The 20094-nt window shown below is 40.4% G+C and overlaps 2 protein-coding genes across 2 annotated transcripts; both read left to right on the top strand.

The window, feature by feature from the left end:
- The first annotated feature begins 9850 nt into the window (after positions 1-9850).
- Positions 9851-10855, top strand: LOC100491170 (C3a anaphylatoxin chemotactic receptor). The gene has a single exon (XM_012967298.2). It carries the CDS (start codon positions 9851-9853, stop codon positions 10853-10855), a length of 1005 nt encoding a protein of 334 aa, XP_012822752.2.
- Positions 10856-15480: 4625 nt separating this feature from the next.
- On the top strand, positions 15481-16533 carry LOC116412382 (C3a anaphylatoxin chemotactic receptor-like). Its single transcript, XM_031906553.1, has one exon. It carries the CDS (start codon positions 15481-15483, stop codon positions 16531-16533), a length of 1053 nt encoding a protein of 350 aa, XP_031762413.1.
- The last annotated feature ends 3561 nt before the right edge of the window (positions 16534-20094 follow it).

Consider the following 20094-nt stretch of genomic DNA (forward strand, 5'->3'; position numbering starts at 1 on the left):
ATAACAGGTACAGCCGCAACTATCCACACTGAGGTGAGTCCATCAATTTTTTCTCTTTGTTCCTTTCTAGTACATGCGATTAACATGTGCAAAGAGTAGTATTGTGTTCTCCACTGACTGAGAAAAGTGCCCTTATCAAGTTAAAGAGACCTATATATTATATTGGCAAGCTAACGGGGTTCTACCATAAGTTTTTATTGAGTTTTTACATATAGATTACATATACATTTTGTATTTTCTATGCCGTTTCTGCGTCTTTTAACAAAGATATTTATTTGTTTGTCAGCATGTTTTATCCATAGCATTTCACAGTTTAGATATTGATATTGTAACTTTATCTTCGATATGTATCTCATTTAACTTAATACTTTTTAATAAACCAATAAAGTATAAACTTGGTGACCCACCTTCAAGCTCAGTCTGTTTATTCCTTTCTTAGGAGATATTTGTTCTCGTTGACAATATCTTAGCGGTTCTGTGACTCCTGGGAGGCTCCAATCGTTGTGATTTCTCATCATTTGTAAATGTTTGTATATATTTCTGGGTTTCTAGTAATAGTTGGTTGTTTCTTATGAGTTCTGTTTCATACCATGTCGTGTTCTGTAGAGAGTATATAGTTAAGTGTTTTGCGTGCTCTGGGAGAGATGTTATGTAGTTTTCCCAATGTGTAAAACATTTGGTTGTGTTTTGTTCTCTATGTATCATTGTTTCCAGCCAATCCATATAAAAGATGTAATGCAGTTTTTGTTTGGTTAGTTCTATTGTTGGTTGTTCTGAGGTTAGCCAAAGGTGTAAGATTGTTTTGCGTGCGGCAGCGGCGAGGTATTCTGCGAGGACTCTTTCAGATTTTGTGAGTGGAGTCGGTTGTTTTAATTTGCTAAAGAGTGCCCATTCTAAGGAGGGGTGTAAGGTTTTGTTTGTTAGACTAGACCAATAGTTGCTAATTTCTGTCCAGAAGTTTTGTATTTTTGGACATGTCCAAAGGCAATGTTCTAGGTCTGCTTCTGGGGTGTTGCAGCGCAGGCAGTTGGATGTAGGTAGGTTACCCATTTTGTGTCATTTGAGCGGGGTCAGATAAGATTTATGTAGGATTTGGAGTGCCATCTCTTGGTATTTGCTTGATGTGAGAAGTTGCATTGAATGGTTATGAAGTTTTAGTATGTCTTGCGTTGTTGTCTGTGGGGGCATGTTTGTCCATTTTGCTAATGTTTTGTCTTCGCTCCCTTTATAAATCGAAGTTCTTACCATATGATATAGTTGGGATGTAGATTTTATTGATGTTTTGTCTTTCCGAGATTAAGAGGGTTGATCCTATCTGTTTCAGGGAGATATTTTAGTTTAGTTGACGTGAAATGTACGATTTGTAAAAGGAGAAAGTCATTTTGTGAAGTAAATGGATATTTGAGTTGTATCGTTTCTTGTGAGAGGATTAAGTGATTTGGTCCTAGTAGATTTTTGATATTGTAAAGGCCTTGTTGCTCCCATTGATATAAGGTGGGATTATTTATACCTGCTGGAAAGGATGTGTTTCCGTTCCATGTTTGGTATATGGATTGGGTGAAGGGTAGTTTACATTTTTTTTGGAGTATCTGCCATGTTTTGTATGAGTAAATAAATAATGGGTTTTCTCGCATTGTATAAGGGATATTGGCAAATGACGTATGTAATAAATGGTTTAAGGATCGTTCAGCTGCTGGGAGGCGATCTAAGCTGTTTGTGGTGTATGTGTCTCTGTGCCATAACCAGTCCCCTATGTATCTGGTGAGGGCTGCTTCGTTATATTCTTTCATGTTAGGGAGATAAAGTCCACCTTCCTGTTTGGACTGTTGTAGTTTTATGAAGCTTATTCTAGAGCGTTTTTTGTCCCAGATAAAAGATCGAAATGTTTGATTTATTCGTTTGAGGTCTTTGGGTCTTATCTGATATGGTAACATTTGTATAACATATAGTCATTTGGGAAAGAATACCATTTTTAATAGATGTATACGCTCAAAGCAGGTGAGATTTAATTTTTTCCAGATTGAAAGTTCTTGTTGTAGTGAATCTATTTTCTGTCGTAGGTTTAGTTTATATATTTCTGTATGGTGTTTTGGAATATTGATACCTAGAAATTTTATATGTTGTTTTGTTTTTTGAAAGGGGAAATTTTTTGACCAGTCCGTTTTGAGCGTGTGTTTCAGAAGTAGGGCTTCCGATTTTTCTAGATTAATTCGGAAACCTGCTATAGCACCAAATCTGCCTATTATTTGTAGTAATATAGGGATATCCTGAGCGGGATTATTAATGAATAGCATAATATCATCTGCAAATGCTACAAGTTTTTGGGAGGTTTGTCCTGTTTGAATTCCTTTGTATTGTGGATGGAGTAAAATGTGTCTGATAAGGGGATCTATGGCTACATTAAAAAGGAGGGGAGAGAGGGGGCATCCCTGTCTTGTCCCTCTTTGGATTTGAAAGTAGTCAGAGTAAAAGCCGTTTACTGTAAGTGGTGCCATGGGTGATGTGTATAATGCTTTAAAGAGGTTAAGCATGTGGATACCGAAGTGTTGGAATTTCAGGAGTCTGCGGAGATGTGTGTGAGAGATTCTATCAAACGCTTTATCTGCGTCTAGACTTAAAAACATGCCATGTTCTCTCTTTTCTAGATTACATTGATATAATACTGCTATGATTTTTCGGAGGGCTTAGACTGGGTGTCTTGTTTTAAGGAACCCTACCTGGTTGTCAGTGAGTATTCTTGGGAGGATTTTTTGAAGTCTGTCAGCTATTGTTTTTGTTAAGATTTTTAAATCTTGGTTTAATAGGGATATTGGTCTGTATGAGGATGGTTCTGTAGGATTTCTGCCTGGTTTCAGTAGTGCAATTATTCTTGCATCGTTTGCTGTGTGCCAGAGAGGGTGACCTTGTAATGTTTGGTTGTATAATGTTGTTAAAATGGGCGAGATATCTATTAATAATAATTTGAAAAATTCTGCGCTAAAACCATCTGGTCCTGGTGTTTTTCCTGATTTTAGGCTTTTGATTGTTTCTTTTATTTCTTTCTCTGTTATGGGGGAGTCGAGAATATCCCTATCTTGTACTGTCGATTTTTGGAGTTTTGCTTCCTGTAGGAATCTCAAACCATCTATTGGGTCTTCTGGCTCCCTCATATAAAAGGTTCTGTCATTGTTTTGTTTATATTGATGGTGTCTGTGGCCCATCCATTTGTGAGTTTTAAACGTTGTATGTGGGTACCGTATTTTTCGCCCTATAAGACGCTTCGGAATATAAGACGCATCCAATTTTAAAGGAGGAAAATCTAGAAAAAAAAGATTCTGAAGCAAATACTGTAGTAAAATATTTAATATCAACTGTATAAAGTTAATTGTCTCTGGGCTCGCACATAATGAGGCTTCCCCCAGGGCCCCCCCAAGTATCCTTCAGCTTCCCCCAGGGCCCCCCCAAGCATCCTTCAGCTTCCCCCAGGGCCCCCCCAAGCATCCTTCAGCTTCCCCCAGGGCCCCCCCAAGTATCCTTCAGCTTCCCACAGGGCCCCCCCAAGTATCCTTCAGCTTCCCCCAGGCCCCCCCCCAAGTATCCTTCAGCTTCCCCCAGGGCCCCCCAAGTATCCTTCAGCTTCCCCCAGGCCCCCCCAAGTATCCTTCAGCTTCCCCCAGGCCCCCCCCAAGTATCCTTCAGCTTCCCCCAGGCCCCCCCCAAGTATCCTTCAGCTTCCCCCAGGGCCCCCCCAAGTATCCTTCAGCTTCCCCCTGGGCCCCCCCCAAGTATCCTTCACCTTCCCCCAGGCCCCCCCAAGTATCCTTCAGCTTCCCCCAGGCCCCCCCCCAAGTATCCTTCAGCTTCCCCCAGGCCCCCCCCAAGTATCCTTCAGCTTCCCCCAGGGCCCCCCCAAGTATCCTTCAGCTTCCCCCTGGGCCCCCCCCCAAGTATCCTCCAGCGTCCCCCAGGGCCTCCAAGTATCCTTCAGCTTCCCCCAGGCCCCCCCCCAAGTATCCTTCAGCTTTCCCCAGGGCCCCCCCAAGTATCCTTCAGCTTCCCCCTGGGCCCCCCCCAAGTATCCTTCAGCTTCCCCCACGCCCCCCCCAAGTATCCTTCAGCTTCCCCCAGGGCCTCCAAGCATCCTCCAGCTCCCCCACGGCACCCACAGCATACTTCAGCTTCCCCCCGGGCCCCCAAGCACCTTCCATTTCCCCCCAGCGGCCTCCGGCTCCTGTGATGTCTTCCTCTCTGTGCCGTGGCTCCCTGCGGCTTCTGTGCTTTTATAAGGTTGCGCCCTGTGTGTGTGACGTCAGTACGCACGGGCGCAACCTTATAAAAGCGAGTATGCGGCAGAGAGCCGCGGCACAGAGAGGAAGACAGTTCGCCGTATAAGACGCACAAACTTTCCCCCCCAAGTTTTGGGGAAGAAAAAGTGCGTCTTATACGGCGAAAAATACGGTATTTGATTTTTATGATTTAACTATGTTAGCTAATAGACTGGTTTGTTTCCCCATCTGTAGTATGTGTTCGTTGTATGTCCGAGTGTTTTGTGGGCTTTATCCGTTATTAGGGTGTCAAATAAGGCTTTAGTTTCTACATATTTCTGTTTTGTTTCTGGGGTATTTTTGGTTTTAAATAGTTTATAGTTTTGTGTCAGTTTTTTTTGAAGGTATCTATATTTTTCATTGTAGAATTTGTTTTGTTTGGTCTGATATGAAATTATGGGTCCTCTCAGAAATAATTGGGGGTTATTCCAATGTTCTAAATTGTCGTCTACGTAATTGGCCCACCATGTTTTAATATATGATTTAAAATCTTTTAAAAGCCTTTGTAGTAGTTCTGTGAAAAAATATTTATTTTCATTAGTAGGTGCGTAGATGTTAACCATAGTATATTTAACTCCTTGTATATCTAAATCGATGATTAAATATCTCCCTGCTTTGTCTTTGTATGTTTTTTGGACTGTGCAACATAGATTTTTATTTATGAGTATGGCTACTCCTCTTGTTTTATTTGTGTAAGAGGCAGCTATTGTATGCTGTAGCCATTTGTCATGCAACGTGCTGTTATCTTTCCGTCGCCAGTGTGTTTCTTGCAAAAATATTATATGCGCATTTTCGCGCTTAAGTCTGTCTAGTACTTTTCTTCTTTTGATTGGGGTATTTAGGCCTCCAACGTTCCAGGAGATCACTTTCATTTGTTCAAGATTATTGTTAGGACTTTCTGGGTTAGTTGTCATTCTAAGATGTTGGGTGTAGTGGTTTATCCTATTCCCTTTCTAGGGATTTCAAAGGGGTTCTGAGGATAAATTTGGGGATACAGTCCATCCCAGCGAGCGGACCATGCCCTTGTTTGTAATCTCCTGCAAAGTTGTGTTTCCGTAATACAATATAATGAATCAGACTGAGCTTTCTGTCTTTGGGTCATTTTAGTTACCTCTAAAATTATAATTAAAACAATAAAACAGCATATTTTACATTTCGGACCTTGCCTTGTACTTTCTGGAGTTGTTAGGGGGGGGGGAGAGGGGGGGATATTAGAACAGAAGGTATGGGGAGATGGAAAGAGGAAAAGGGGGGGGGAGAGGGGAGGGGAAGGGATGGTCAGGTCGGTATTCTTCTATGTATAGACTAAGGCTTTACTGCTCTAGTCCGATTTTAAACCTATAAGTGGTTGTGCAGATAAATAGTGGGAGGTGGGGAGGAGAGAGGAGGGGGCGGGAATAGGAGAGGGAGGGTTAAAGAGATGAGTTAGGTGGTAGATGGCTCAAGTTGTTTTTGGTGTGATTATCCAGTTGGTGAAGTCATGTTATTTTGATTCTTCTCAGTTCTGTTTTTGACTTCACGGTTGGTCAATCAAGTTCTGTTGTTGGAGGTATTCTGATGCTTGTTTGGGAGTCTCAAACAGAAATTGTTTGCCGTTTGTTTTGTCCCATATCTTTAGTTTTGCTGGAAACATCAAAGCAAATTTATATAGAGAAGTTTGCAAATAGGTGAGAATTCTGTGTGTTTTTCTGATACTGAGGCTGAAAAGTCTTGGAACATGAGTAGTCGGTGGTTTTCATAGGTCAAAGTCTTGATTTTCCGATAGGCTGTCAAGATTCGTGATCTGTCTGCGTAGTTTAGAATTCTAAAGATAACTTGTCTTGGTCTTGCCTTGTCGTTGGATGGTTAGGGTCCAATTCTATGGAATGGTTCTATTTGAAATGGAGTTTTGGTCGTGTCTATTTGGAGTTCTTGTGGGAGCCAGTCTGTTAGTAATAATTCTAGGTCTTTTCCTTTAATTGTTTCAGGAATTCCGACCAGTCTGAGATTGTTGCGTCTGCTGCGGTTTTCTAGATCGTCCATTTTTTCTGCTAGTATTGTGATTTCTTTTTGCTGCATATCTATTGTTTGTTGTGCTTTTTCCAGTTCGTCTTCCAAGGTGGAAATTCGGTCTTCTGCTTCAGTCTTTTATAGTGGCCAGTTTTTGGTCCAAGAGTGGACCTAGGATTTGTACTAGTTCTTGTGTTGATGTTGTTTCTGCCATTAGTGCAGGTTGAGTTTCTTGTGGAGAGTTTTGCTCTGTTGTTCCTTTATTTGTTTTGCTTTAGGGATTCTTTGTGGCATTGTGTTAGATTGTCCCAGATATTTTTCCATATTTGTGAAGTTTTCCTCCTGTTATTTCGCCTGTTACATTCTCAGTTTTATTTGTTTAGTCCCCTTTTGCAGTTTCCTTTGTTGCGAGGCAAGGTTTTCGAGAAACGTTATATTTGTTGTGTCTTCATTTAACCGTTGTATTTAGCGCTGCGTTGGTTAGGCAAGTTTGTGTAATTGTATTTTGTTTGGTAGTCTGCCCTCCCGTGACTCAGTTTGGTTATTGTATGGGTGGTTGTTTTCCAGCAAAGTTCCAAATCAGTCCGGGTGCGCAGTAGATATGTATCTGTAGTACAGCTGTTTCATTTCTGAACTTTAGTATAATGTTGTATTTCAGCCTGTTTCGTGTATTATAAATGGTTTTGTTTTGGCTGTTTTTCTATATCCTTGTTATCTGGTCATTTTTTTCGCGCTGTTCTTGCGGTTTGTTTTAGTAATGCCTATTTTCTCTTATAGGACCTATAGACTTGTAGTCCGATTTTAGGTTTGTTTCTGCCCTCCCGTGGAACACCTGAGCCGTTCGGGTCCGCAGTGTTTCAAAATTTGTTGCTGCGCACTTGCAAAATGGCGCGTTGGCGTCTTGCCTAGGCCTTAGTATTAGATTTTGTAGCTTGCCGTCTTCCCGTTGCCTATCTGAATGTCGACAGTTATATTTTTGTTATATTTTGATAGCGGTCTCACTCTGTTCTCCTACTGAGAGTGCGTCGCTACCTCTCATGTGTCGTACCTGTCGGTTGCTCGGTATGGCGTGGGTATGCGGCTTATGTGCGCTGGCTTCCGGGGTTGCAAGGTGAGGGGGGCTGGCAGATTGTATGTCCTTTGCCCTCAGTCTTATCCCCTATCCTTATACCCGGTTTATGTTAAGTTTTGTTTGTTTTTCCGCCTCTAGTAGCGAATATTTCGGGTATGTCGGTGGGAGCCTCTGTAAAATGCGGCCGTCTCTTGGGTCCGCCCCCCGGAAGTCCCGGGTTCTACCATTTTTGCTGAATGATTGATGACTGTTATTAAAACTGATGACTGTTTACTGGGAAATAATTCACAGTAGACTCAGTAGACTATATCAATGGAATAGCACAACTGCCATGAATACATACAAAGTCTACATACAAAGCAAATCTAGATACAGATATGGGATTCCTTATACGGAAACCCGTTATCCAGAAAGTTCAGAATTACGGAAAGGTCATCTCCCATAGACTCCATTATAAGCAAACAATTCTAATTTTTAAAAATGTTTTCCTTTTTCTCTGTAATAATAAAACAGTACCTGTACTTGATCCCAACTAAGATATAATTACCCCTTATTGGGGGCAGAACAGCCCTATTGGGTTTATTTAATGGTTAAATGATTCCCTTTTCTCTGTAATAATAAAACAGTACCTGTACTTGATTCCAACTAAGATATAATTACCCCTTATTGGGGCAGAACAGCCCTATTGGGTTTATTTAATGGTTAAATGATTCCCTTTTCTCTGTAATAATAAAACAGTACCTGTACTTGATCCCAACTAAGATATAATTACCCCTTATTGGGGGCAGAACAGCCCTATTGGGTTTATTTAATGGTTAAATGATTCCCTTTTCTCTGTAATAATAAAACAGTACCTGTACTTGATCCCAACTAAGATATAATTACCCCTTATTGGGGGCAGAACAGCCCTATTGGGTTTATTTCATGGTTAAATGATTCCATTTTCTCTGTAATAATAAAACAGTACCTGTACTTGATCCCAACTAAGATATAATTACCCCTTATTGGGGGCAGAACAGCCCTATTGGGTTTATTTAATGGTTAAATGATTCCCTTTTCTCTGTAATAATAAAACAGTACCTGTACTTGATCCCAACTAAGATATAATTACCCCTTATTGGGGGCAGAACAGCCCTATTGGGTTTATTTCATGGTTAAATGATTCCCTTTTCTCTGTAATAATAAAACAGTACCTGTACTTGATCCCAACTAAGATATAATTACCCCTTATTGGGGCAGAACAGCCCTATTGGGTTTATTTCATGGTTAAATGATTCCCTTTTCTCTGTAATAATAAAACAGTACCTGTACTTGATCCCAACTAAGCCAACTTGCTTGGTTAGCAGCATTCTTATTGGTTAATTCCATGGTATCTGTATATAAATTCTAGGTCTTTAACATTCTCTCTGCTGAATTCTCTCGCTTCCGTAGTTATGTTTTTGGTCACTTTCTATAGTAGGAACTAACGGGGCAGTTTCATAGAGGGTTTGGCTTCCCTTACAATATGTAGACATTTCCAGGTTTTGTCATGTTGGAGACCACGTTTCCATTAGAACTGACGCATTTTAATGTTTAGTTGGATTAAGTCGATAAAACCCATTTTCTGTTAAAAAAAACAACCTGTCACCCCTGTGTTTGTAGGATTCCATAAGTAGTGTTCTGGCTATTACTGTATGTTAGATATCTGCCCACTCCAGCCTTTATAGATTACATTTTTGCCTAACTAACTATATTGAAGCTTTTGTGTAGTCTGTCTGTTGTGCAAATTTTTACACTGAACTGTTCCCTTAAATGCAAAAGGCATAAAACCCTGCTTTTATAATAACCCATAGAAAGAATGATATAATATTATATTACAATGGGTAATCCCCTATAGTAAGCACAAATAAGCAGATATTTTTTATTTTTTTAATGCACAGCTGAGATTAAATGCTGCAGGGCAATGTATAATAGAAACAGATGCAAAGGTTTAATAGGGCTACTAACGCTTACCAACCAAGTATCATAGGTTATAGGTTACTACAGGGATCCCCAACCCTTTTTACCTGTGAGACACATTCAAATGTCAAAACACTTTGGGAGCAACAGGGGCATAAAACATGTTCCTGGGGTGCCAAATAAGGATTGTCATTGGCTATTGGCAGCGCCTATGTGGCCTGGCAGCCTACAGAAAGTTCTATTTGGCACTGCATCTGGTTTTTATGCAACCAAAACTTGCCCCTAAGCGAAGAATTTAAAAATGAGCCCCTGCTTTACGGCCACTGGGAGCAACACCCAAGGGGTTGGGGAGCACAATGTTGCTAAAGAGCCACTGGTTGGGGATCACTGGGTTACTAGAACTGGGGATAACTATCCATGTAGTATTACCCAAACCACTGATTGTGTTGAAGCCAGTCAGGGCTGAAATTGCCTAGTATTGTATCACCCGTTCATGTCATGTTAATTGATGTTTCTTATTTTTTTTTTTGCCAGAACATTTATCACCATGTCCGTTACTGTCACACCTCATTATGATATCACAAAGAAAACAGAAGATTTTGCTGATTATAACTGGTGGTTTAAATGGATTACACTTCCACCAAATATATTTGGAGCCATGAGAATTTTCTCCATCATCTGTCACAGCATTACCTGCCTCGTTGGTGTTATAGGGAATGGTTTAGTCATCTGGATCGCCGGCTTCAAGATGAAATCAATTAGTGCCAAATGGTACCTTAACCTGGCGATAACAGACTTTATATGCAGTGTCAGTACCGTTGTGCGTATTGCAGAGTGGATTTTGGTGGATAATAACGTTCTGTGTGAATACAGTTTTATTCTACTCATCTTAAACATGCTGACAAGTGTCTATTTCTTAACCGCCATAAGTATCGATCGCTGCATAACCATAATGTGGCCGTTTTGGGCAAAAAGTCACAGGACAAAAAAACCAGCAATCACTGTTATTGTTGTTATCTGGGTGGTGTCTGTACTCTTCTCAGTCAGTAATAAATATTTCGTTTGGGGATTTCGTGATTTGTTGATGTGCGCTCCAGAAGAAAGTCGTTATTATCGAGTCTACAACGAGTCTGTGAAATGGAAGCCTGATATACTAAAGCAAACTATTCACATTACTCTGTTTCTTGTCATGTTTTTGTTACCATTTACTATTATCCTGCTCTGTTATGGTTTGATCATCTGCAAAGTGGCCTCTATGAGAAGAAGAAACAAATCTCAACGGTCGCTGAAGATCATCATTGCAATTGTCACCTGCTTCTTCGGCTGCTGGTTCCCATATAACGTATGGCAGTTTATCGAATATATGAGGACAAGTAGAGATCACATTGTTGCCGACTTGATAATAAGTTCAGTTTCAGTCTGTTTGGTTTATACCAGCAGCTGCCTCAATCCCATCCTCTATGTCTTCTTGGGCAGAGAGTTTAAGAGCAGCTTGACAAGGTCCATACCAGCCATACTAAAAAATGTATTCAGTGATCCTGAGGAAGGGTAAATTGTTGCTACCGTTAAAGTTACTTGTGAGTTGGCAATTTAATTCTCAACATCTTACTGCTTAATTACACACTGATGCTTAATTATTGGCATAAGCTTAAACAAGGTGACTGACAGATGAAGATTTGGCACATATGAGGGTCAATGTGGGGGTCAGTTAGACCAATAGCCTGCATAGTTGGCTTGCTTGTGGTCAGTTTATTATATGCTTATATTATAAATGTAGTGTAGAAACATGACCAGTGTTTTGCTGGGCCAGTAACCCATTGTAACCAATCAGACATATTTAGGGTTGGCACTTGTCTAGTTTTGACCCAGACAGCTGGTTTTTGGAAGGGCTGTCCTGTTCCGAACCTCCTGCCCAGTTTTCCAAATTAGGAAAACCGGGTAGGATTCATTGAGATTGACACGGTGATCGACCAATCGGCAATTGCCATGTCATAGCCCCGCTCACTGTCCTGCCTCTTCCCTGCCCCCGTGAAATCACAACCCCACCTGGATGGCCTGGTTGTTTGGTTGTGGAACCCATTGTGGTAGCAGGAGATTAACCAATCAGTTATATTTTTATTATTTAGTTATATTTCTTTTATTATTAGGCCAGCTAAATGCTGGTTGGTTGCTATGGCTTATTGAAGAATGCCAAACTCTGATTGTAAAACCCCTTATGTACTATAGATCCAATGACAGAAAAATCACTAGATCAGCACACTGTACCTCGATGGATACTGTATGTGAGGCCACTTTCTATTTTACTGCCATATGTATCAAATTCAGTCTGTAAACCAAATACTGGTAGGTTTGAGACTAGAGGGCTCAAATTATATTTTGTGGCAGTTTTTGCACTTTGCCCCAATGCCATTCTAATGTTGCACTTAGGGAACTGGTAAATAGGCTGCTCTTTTTCCTTGGCAGTCCCTTAGTATTTTAGACACCTGTGGGGGTCCTTTTCCTAGAAGGGAAGTAGGTTTATTTTCCTGGGTCAAAATATGACTAATGTATATCTATAGTGTGGCCACAGGGTGGCAGTGTGCTAAAATGTAAATCCCTCATGGGTTCTGGAGCCATTTTGGAAAAATAGTTCAACCGAGGAGGTGCAGGTATAGCTAGTGTTAGGTTAGACTGGAAATAGGTCACACTAGGGGGCACATTTACTAATCCACGAACGTCCGAAAAGCGTTCAAATGCGTTTTTTTTCGTAATGATCGGTATTTTGCGACTTTTTCGTGAATTGGCACTACTTTTTCGAGCGCTCAATATGAAAAAGTCGTGACAATTCGCGAAAGTCGTAATAGCTATGCAAAAGTCGCGACAATCCAAGAAAGTCATAATGGCTATGCAAAAGTCGCGACAATTCACAAAAGTCATAATGGCTATGAAAAAGTTGCGACAATTCACGAAAGTCATAATGGCTATGCAAAAGTCGCGACAATTCGGGCAAGTCGTAACTGCTACGAAAAAGTTGCGACGGTGGCGAAAAAAATTGCAAAAAATACGAAAAAGTCGCAAAATGTTTGTTTCCAATCCGTTTTTTTCCCATTTGGATTCATGGATTAGTAGATCAGCCCCTAGGTGTGACAAATAGTGAAGGTTAGTTCATGAGCAGATTTTGGCTCCGCCAAGGAGTGTCAGTGGTATGTTGTACTAAGATCCCAGGTTTACATTTAGTCAGAAGTTGGGAAAACGTGTACAGGATCAGGCTAGATAGAAACGGGCTGGGTTCCATTTGAATGGAGGATTCCCAAAAGTTGGGGGAGACCCATTGTGTTTGTGCTAAACATTGTGCCATTTGAACTTGTGGGGCTAGTACTATTGAAGTGTGTCCGAGAGTATACACCTGTGCTATGTGTCAAGCCTGTATCATTGCTTGTTATTACTCTTTTGCAGATTTGGTTAAATAAACAGTTTATGCTTAAGTTCAAGAAGCCCTGGCGCCTATTTATTGTGTTTTACCTGAGAGCTGTAGTTACACAACATCGTGGCCTCCACCATCTGCGAGGGCTGACAGCTGGCAGAAATAGTCCTCTCTCTAGTGGTTATGTAATATGTCTATTGACCTTTGTATATTTTATCTTCCTTTCTTACCTGCCTCAGGTTGTCTTTATACGGGGTTATTAGTCTATGAAGATTCTCATTCATCCAGGTCATGATATACCGTATTTAGTAGAATTAAGTCTAAAACAACTGGAGTTCCCAAAAAACCTCAATAGTCCAGTTGTTTTAGACTTAATTCTACTAGATACAACTTTTTATTAGGTACAAGCTTATGCCCAAAAGAGTTCCTAGCATCTCCTTTCACTAAATAACTTCATAGTTATCGGTATATGATGCTTTGAACCCAATTTGGAAATGATTTTAGATGTAATATGAGAAAGAAATGTAAAAACGCACACATGCTGTGTATCAGGGTTCCCCAACCTTTCTTACTCGTGAGCCACAGTCAAATGTAAAAAGACTTGGAGAGCAACACAAGCACCATAAAAGTTCATGGAGGAGCCAAATAAGGGCTGTGATTGGCTATTAGGGACCTCTATGCACCCTATCAGCTTACAGGGGCTTTATTTGGTAGGAAATCTTGTTTTTATTCAACCAAAACTTGCCCCCAAGTCAGGAATTCAAAAATAACTCCCTGGTTTGGGGGCACTGGGAGCAACATCCAAGGGGTTGGGGAGCAATATGTTGCCCCTGAGTCACTGGTTGGGGATCACTGCTGTATATAGTATATAGCATTATATATATATATGGACATTTTGTAGAAAAAGTAGACTTTAGCTATAGTTTTCATTTATCTGAACATCTTTTGATGTAAATCAAAGTCTCACCCAGTTATCTTGGTAGGCGAGTGAAGCTTGGGACAAGTAGAAATACTGTTTAATAGAGCTTCCCAAACTTGAAATCTAGTACCACATAGAGCCATCACCAACAGTAATGGGGTCCTTTTTGTAACCCCAGGCAGATGAAAGGTTATTTGACACCTTCAGCATACAAAGGCGCTATCTAAACCAGTCCTTACCTGCTTTAACCTTCATAAAATGTTCAAAAGTCCTGGGATTTGCAGTTGGACAAGAATGGAGTAGTAATGTATTATTATTATTATTATTATTATTATTATTAACATTTATTTATAAAGCGCCAACATATCCCGCAGCGCTGTACAATAAGTGGGTTACATACATTGGACATACAGAGTAACATATAAAGCAATCAATAACCGATACAGGAGGTGAAGGGAGCCCTGCCCAAAAGAGCTTACAATCTACAAGGTAAGGCAAGCATTTAATTAAAACAACAGTACTATGGAAGGGATGTCCCCTTAAATGAACCGTTTTTGCTGTAAACCCATAAGAGATGGAAATATGAAGATACAATCTATGCTTAGGAGATAATGAAGTCCATGTGATATTATTACTGACACAGTTAATATTTTCTCACACACTGAGATCCAACTTCAGTCTTTAATGACTGGGATTGTGCCGAGAGACCTCGCAGCAAGCGGTGACAGCGGCAAGTCCGGTAAGAATATACAGTATATAGCTGGGATAAGTAGACATTTGTATAGAATCTAGGAATGTTCCTAAACATAGGAAACAAATCAAAATATTATCTTAGATAATAATATAGCTACAGCTATGGCCCATCAATTGTGGTTAAACTATGACTTCCAGGATCTCCAAAATGTATATAGTTGTTCTGTTACTAGAACCACAAAGGATTTTTTCTGCTTTAGATAAATGGAGTCTGAAGGACTGAACCTGGTAGTCTAGAAAATATTTACTACATTGCAGAGATGCTTTATGCAGTCACAAAGTACAGCCACAACTACCCACATTAATGTTAGTTCATTGCCATTCATAATTGCTTTCTGGTACATGCAATAAACCCTATTGGGTTTATTTCATGGTTAAATGATTCCCTTTTCTCTGTAATAATAAAACAGTACCTGTACTTGATCCCAACTAAGATATAATTACCCCTTATTGGGGGCAGAACAGCCCTATTGGGTTTATTTAATGGTTAAATGATTCCCTTTTCTCTGTAATAATAAAACAGTACCTGTACTTGATCCCAACTAAGATATAATTACCCCTTATTGGGGGCAGAACAATCCTATTGGGGTTAATTAATGTTTTATTGATCATTTAGTAGACTTAAGGTACGGAGAGCAAAATTACGGAAAGACCCCTTATCCGGAATACCCTTGGTCCCAAGCATTCTGGATAACGGGTCTCTGACGGAGTGTCCACAACCTTACCTGCCATTGTGAATATCCCTGCCACTGTGTTCTAAGAGACATATGGGACATGACTTAGGTGGTTTGTCATGATGAAACCCACAATTTTTATAATAGCCCATAGAGAGAATGACATAATAGTAAGTTACAATGGATAAATGGGCAATGTATAATAGAAACAGATGTAAAGCTTACCTAGGGCTACTAACTCTTACCAACCAAGCAGATGGTCGCTGCCAAGTATCATAGGTTATAGGTTACTAGAACTGTAACATACGATCTTCCACCAATCACTGTTGTAAGCCAGTCAGGACTGATATTGCCTAGTATTATATCTCCCATTCATGTCATGTTAATTGATGTTTTTTATTTTTTTTTTTGCCAGAACATTTATCACCATGTCTGTTACTGTCCCACCTCATTATAACATCACAAAGGAAACAGATTATTATGATTATGGCTGGTGGTGGGAATGGATTCCACTTCCACCAAATATATATAGAGCCATGAGAATATTCTCCATCATCTGTCACAGCATTACCTGCCTCGTTGGTGTTATAGGGAATGGTTTAGTCATCTGGATCGCCGGCTTCAAGATGAAATCAATTAGTGCCAAATGGTACCTTAACCTGGCGATAACAGACTTTATATGCAGTGTCAGTGCCGTTGTGCGTATTGCAGAGTGGATTTTGGTGGATGATTACTATTTGTGTCCCTTCAGTTTTACTCTGCTCCTTATTAACATGCTCACCAGTGTCTATTTCTTAACCGCCATAAGTATCGATCGCTGCATAACCATAATGTGGCCGTTTTGGGCAAAAAGTCACAGGACAAAAAAATCAGCAACCACTGTTATTGTTGTTATCTGGGTGGTGTCTGTGCTCATCTCAGTCAAAAGTATCTTTATATATTTTGAATTTCATGATTTGTTGGAGTGCGCCCCGGAACAAACTGATTATTATCGAGTCTACAACGAGTCCAAGGTGGAGAAGTTTGAAGCACTAAAGCATCCTTTTCATGTTACTCGGTTTGTTGTCATGTTTTTGTTACCATTTACTATTATCCTGCTCTGTTATGGTTTGATCATCTGCAAAGTGGCCTCTGTGAGAAGAAGAAACAAATCTCAACGGTCGCTGAAGATCATCGTTGCAATTGTCACCTGCTTCTTCGGCTGCTGGTTCCCATATAACCTATGGCAGTTTATCGCACTCAGGACACGTAATGATCACATTGGTCCCGACTTGATAATAAGTTCAGTTTCAGTCTGTTTGGTTTATACCAGCAGCTGCCTCAATCCCATCCTCTATGTCTTCTTGGGCAGAGAGTTTAAGAGCAGCTTGACAAGGTCCATACCAGCCATACTAAAAAATGTATTTAGTGATCCTGAGGACAGATTGCGCAGGGAAACCGTTGCTACCAACGAAGTTATTTGTGAGCAAATTCATATGTAAGTTCTTTCTTCTTGAATGAGAAGGAAAGCTCAATCTCTGAGGGGCGCCAAATGTTAGGTAACCCTCAGGGTTTTCACTGAAAACTGCATGGTCTCTGGGTGGATCCTTACAAGGGGAAAACATGATAAGAAAAAACTCTTGAGATGGTAAAGTCTGTATTAGTTTGTTTTATACTCAATCCATAAATCTATTATCTGTTCATCAAGGAAGGTCGAGGTTTGAAGAAAGTATGGTTAAATACTCAAAAGTCCTAAACCAGTGCATGTCAGTTGAAGCCACCCTTGAAGGTCCATCCTTTGGCCAGGGCTCCGATTATTTCAGAACAAGGTTACATATAAAGGAAAACAATGGTGTCTCAGCCTTTTAGCCATTCTTCCTAGAATATATAGGGCATCAAATATATGTTTACCCGAAATCCCACCCTAATTGACCTTCAAGCTTCACGTTTATCTAAAACAGGGATCCCCAACCTTTTTTATCCATGAGCCACATTCAAATGTAAAAAGACTTGGGGAGTAACACAAGCATGAAAAATGTTCATGAGGGTACCAAATAAGGGCTGTGATTTGGTAGGTCCTACGTGGACTTGCAGCCTAAATGAGGCTCTGTTTGGTTTTCATGCAACCAAAATTTGCCTCCAATCCAGGAATTCAAAAAAAGCACCTGCTTTGAGGCCACTGAGAGCAACACCCAAGGGGTTGGGGAGCAACATGTTACCCCTGAGCCAATGGTTGGGGATCACTGATCTAGAAAATCAAATAGATATTTTCAACTTAAATAAAGCTCCAGGCTGTCCCTCCCCCATCAACAATACAGGTAAATAGCAGCATCTCACCAGAATGTACCTTCAGTGGGAATATTTGTATTTAGGTAACATTTCTTGTACATTGAATTGTAAATATATATTTTGTTGTCTTCCGTAAGGGGAAACTGTATTTTAATAACTCCCTGGTTTGGGGGCACTGAGAGCAACATCCAAGGGGTTGGGGAGCAACATGTTGCCCCTGAGCCACTGGTTGGGGATCACTGCTCTAGAGTAGTGATGAGCGAATCTGTTCCGTTTCGCTTCGCCAAAAAATGTGCGAATCTTTAAAAAGATCCGTGAAACGGGAAAAATTCGCGAAACGTCGCGGCTTTTCTTTTGTCGCCCGTGGCTATTATTTTGTCACACGGCTATTATTTTGTTGTGCGGCTATTATTTTGTCGCCCGCGGCTATTATTTTGTCGTACGGCTATTCTTTTGTCGCCCGCGGCTATTATTTTGTCGCACGGCTATTATTTTGTCGCCCGCGGCTATTCTTTTCTCACACGGCTATTCTTTTGTCGCCCGCGGCTATTCTTTTGTCACACAGCTATTATTTTGTTGAACGGCTATTGTTTTGTCACACTGCTATTATTTCGTTGCGCGGCTATTCTTTTGACGCCCGCGACTATTCTTTTTTGACGGCGGCAACAATTTTTGGATGTGCGGTGAATTTTTCTGCGGTGAATTTTTTCATCCGTTTCCCGAAACAATCCGCCAATGGTGAAACGCGGAAATTCGCCGCGAATCCATGCCTGCCAAAACATTTCGCCCATCACTACTCTAGAGTAAAAAGCCTGTTTTATCCACATATTGAACACAAGTGCTTGGTGCAAGACCCACTTCTGTTGGATGCTTAGTCCCATAGCTGTCCCCAGTGCTCAGTATTTAGCATGCAGCAGTGGTTTAACGCTCTGATTAGCTGGAAAATGAATGTACTCATTGATGAAGAGGGGCGACCCTTAGAATATTCCTATGGTTACTGTTATTTGTTTGTCTCATTCTGTAAAGAGTTTCATTATTTGTACCATGTTGCCTATTTGTCTTCCTTTGGCTTCTTGCTTTGTGCTTAAACGGACATTCTACTGTTGAATTATGGATAAAATATCAACACCTTCTTTGTAGGGATTGTCTTTCTGACCCATTCAGTGTTGCACTAAAGTCTGGGAGATTTGCAAAGTGAAATAAACTGCATTCCACCATTTCTCATGATGCAATGACTGTTCATAATGAAAAATGATGCTTGAAACCCAGTTCGCTGCTATACACATACAAGTAAAGAATTAGGGATGCACGAATCCAGCCTTTTTTTTTTTATGGATTCGTTTTCTGCAACTTTTAACCTTTCCCAATCCTAATTAGGATTCTGGATTCGGCAGAATCCATCAGGGTGGGTTCGGGGGTTCGGCCAAACCCAAAAAAGTTGGTTTGGTGCATCCCTATAAAGAATGTCAAATATAAACTGAGAAAGAAAAGTCGAAAACACATTTTGTATACATTACACATTGTATATTATATTGTGGTTGTGTGGTACTAGATAAACTACTTAAGTCCATTGGAATTGTTTAATTTAATCCTGTAGAAGATTGTAAAAATTCTGCTAATTTAAGACTAAAGGCCTAATTTAGGGTAGGAAAGAAAGGTCATTTACTCTCCCCCCGACCTTCAGAAGACATTGGGTCCCGGCAATGCCAGGGGAACTGGAACATTTAGCTGCACTTTTACTTTGTTTGAACATCTTTTGCTGGGAATCCCAAGAAGACGGATACGTATAGATAGCCCTTAAGCTAAAGGGGTGACAGTGCACATGTGAATATTTCTTATATTTGGTTAAAACATTTATTATGCATCACAAAATAAGCCAATCAGTGACAGTGAGATTCGGTTTCAGTGGTTTTACTATTGGGATTCAGTTCAGAGAGACGTTAGGAAATCACGTTAAGTCATGACCCAAGCGCTTGGCCATGGCTGGTCAGCGATACCGGGAGCTCCAATTCTGTAACAGGGAACTTCTACAGCAACAAACAGCCATTGTCCCTGATGGTAAGTAGGAGAGAAAAGTCACTTGTTTTATGTGATGGGGATAAAGGGTTTCTGAAATGCAATAATGTTGCTATGGTAACAGTCAGTAGCTTTGGGTAGGCCTAATTGTGCCTTTTCTCACTAGGCTGCTGGAACCCCTTCTGGGATCTTCTTCAGTCACCATGGGCAAGTTATACAGTTTATAGAATAACTGAGCCTTTATGGCTAGTGATGAGCGAATCTGTCCCGTTTTGCTTTCAAAAGATTTTCGAAACGGCGAAAAATTCGCAAGATGGCAAAAATGTCACACGTAAAAAAATTTTGTTGCTCGCAACTATTCTTTTGATGCCCATGGCTAATTTTTTGACTTGCGACTATTTATTTTAATTTATTTTAACACCGCAACTATTTATTTTAACACTGCGACTATTTATTTTAATGCCACAACTATTTATTTTAACGCCGCGACACCATGACTATTCTTTTGATGTGCGCCTATTTATTTTGGCGCCACAACTATTTATTTTAACGCCGCGACTATTTATTTTAATGCCACGACTATTTATTTTTTGACGCCGCAACTATTTATTTTAACGCCGCGACACCATGACCAAAATTTTTGTTGCCCGCAACTATTCTTTTGACGCTTGACTATTTATTTTGGCGCCACAACTATTTATTTTGGCGCTGCAACAATTTTTGGATGCGCTGTGAATTTTTCTGCGGCGAATTTTTTC

The sequence above is a fragment of the Xenopus tropicalis genome, chromosome 7 (assembly GCF_000004195.4).
Source record: "Xenopus tropicalis strain Nigerian chromosome 7, UCB_Xtro_10.0, whole genome shotgun sequence".
Classification (NCBI taxonomy): domain Eukaryota; kingdom Metazoa; phylum Chordata; class Amphibia; order Anura; family Pipidae; genus Xenopus; species Xenopus tropicalis.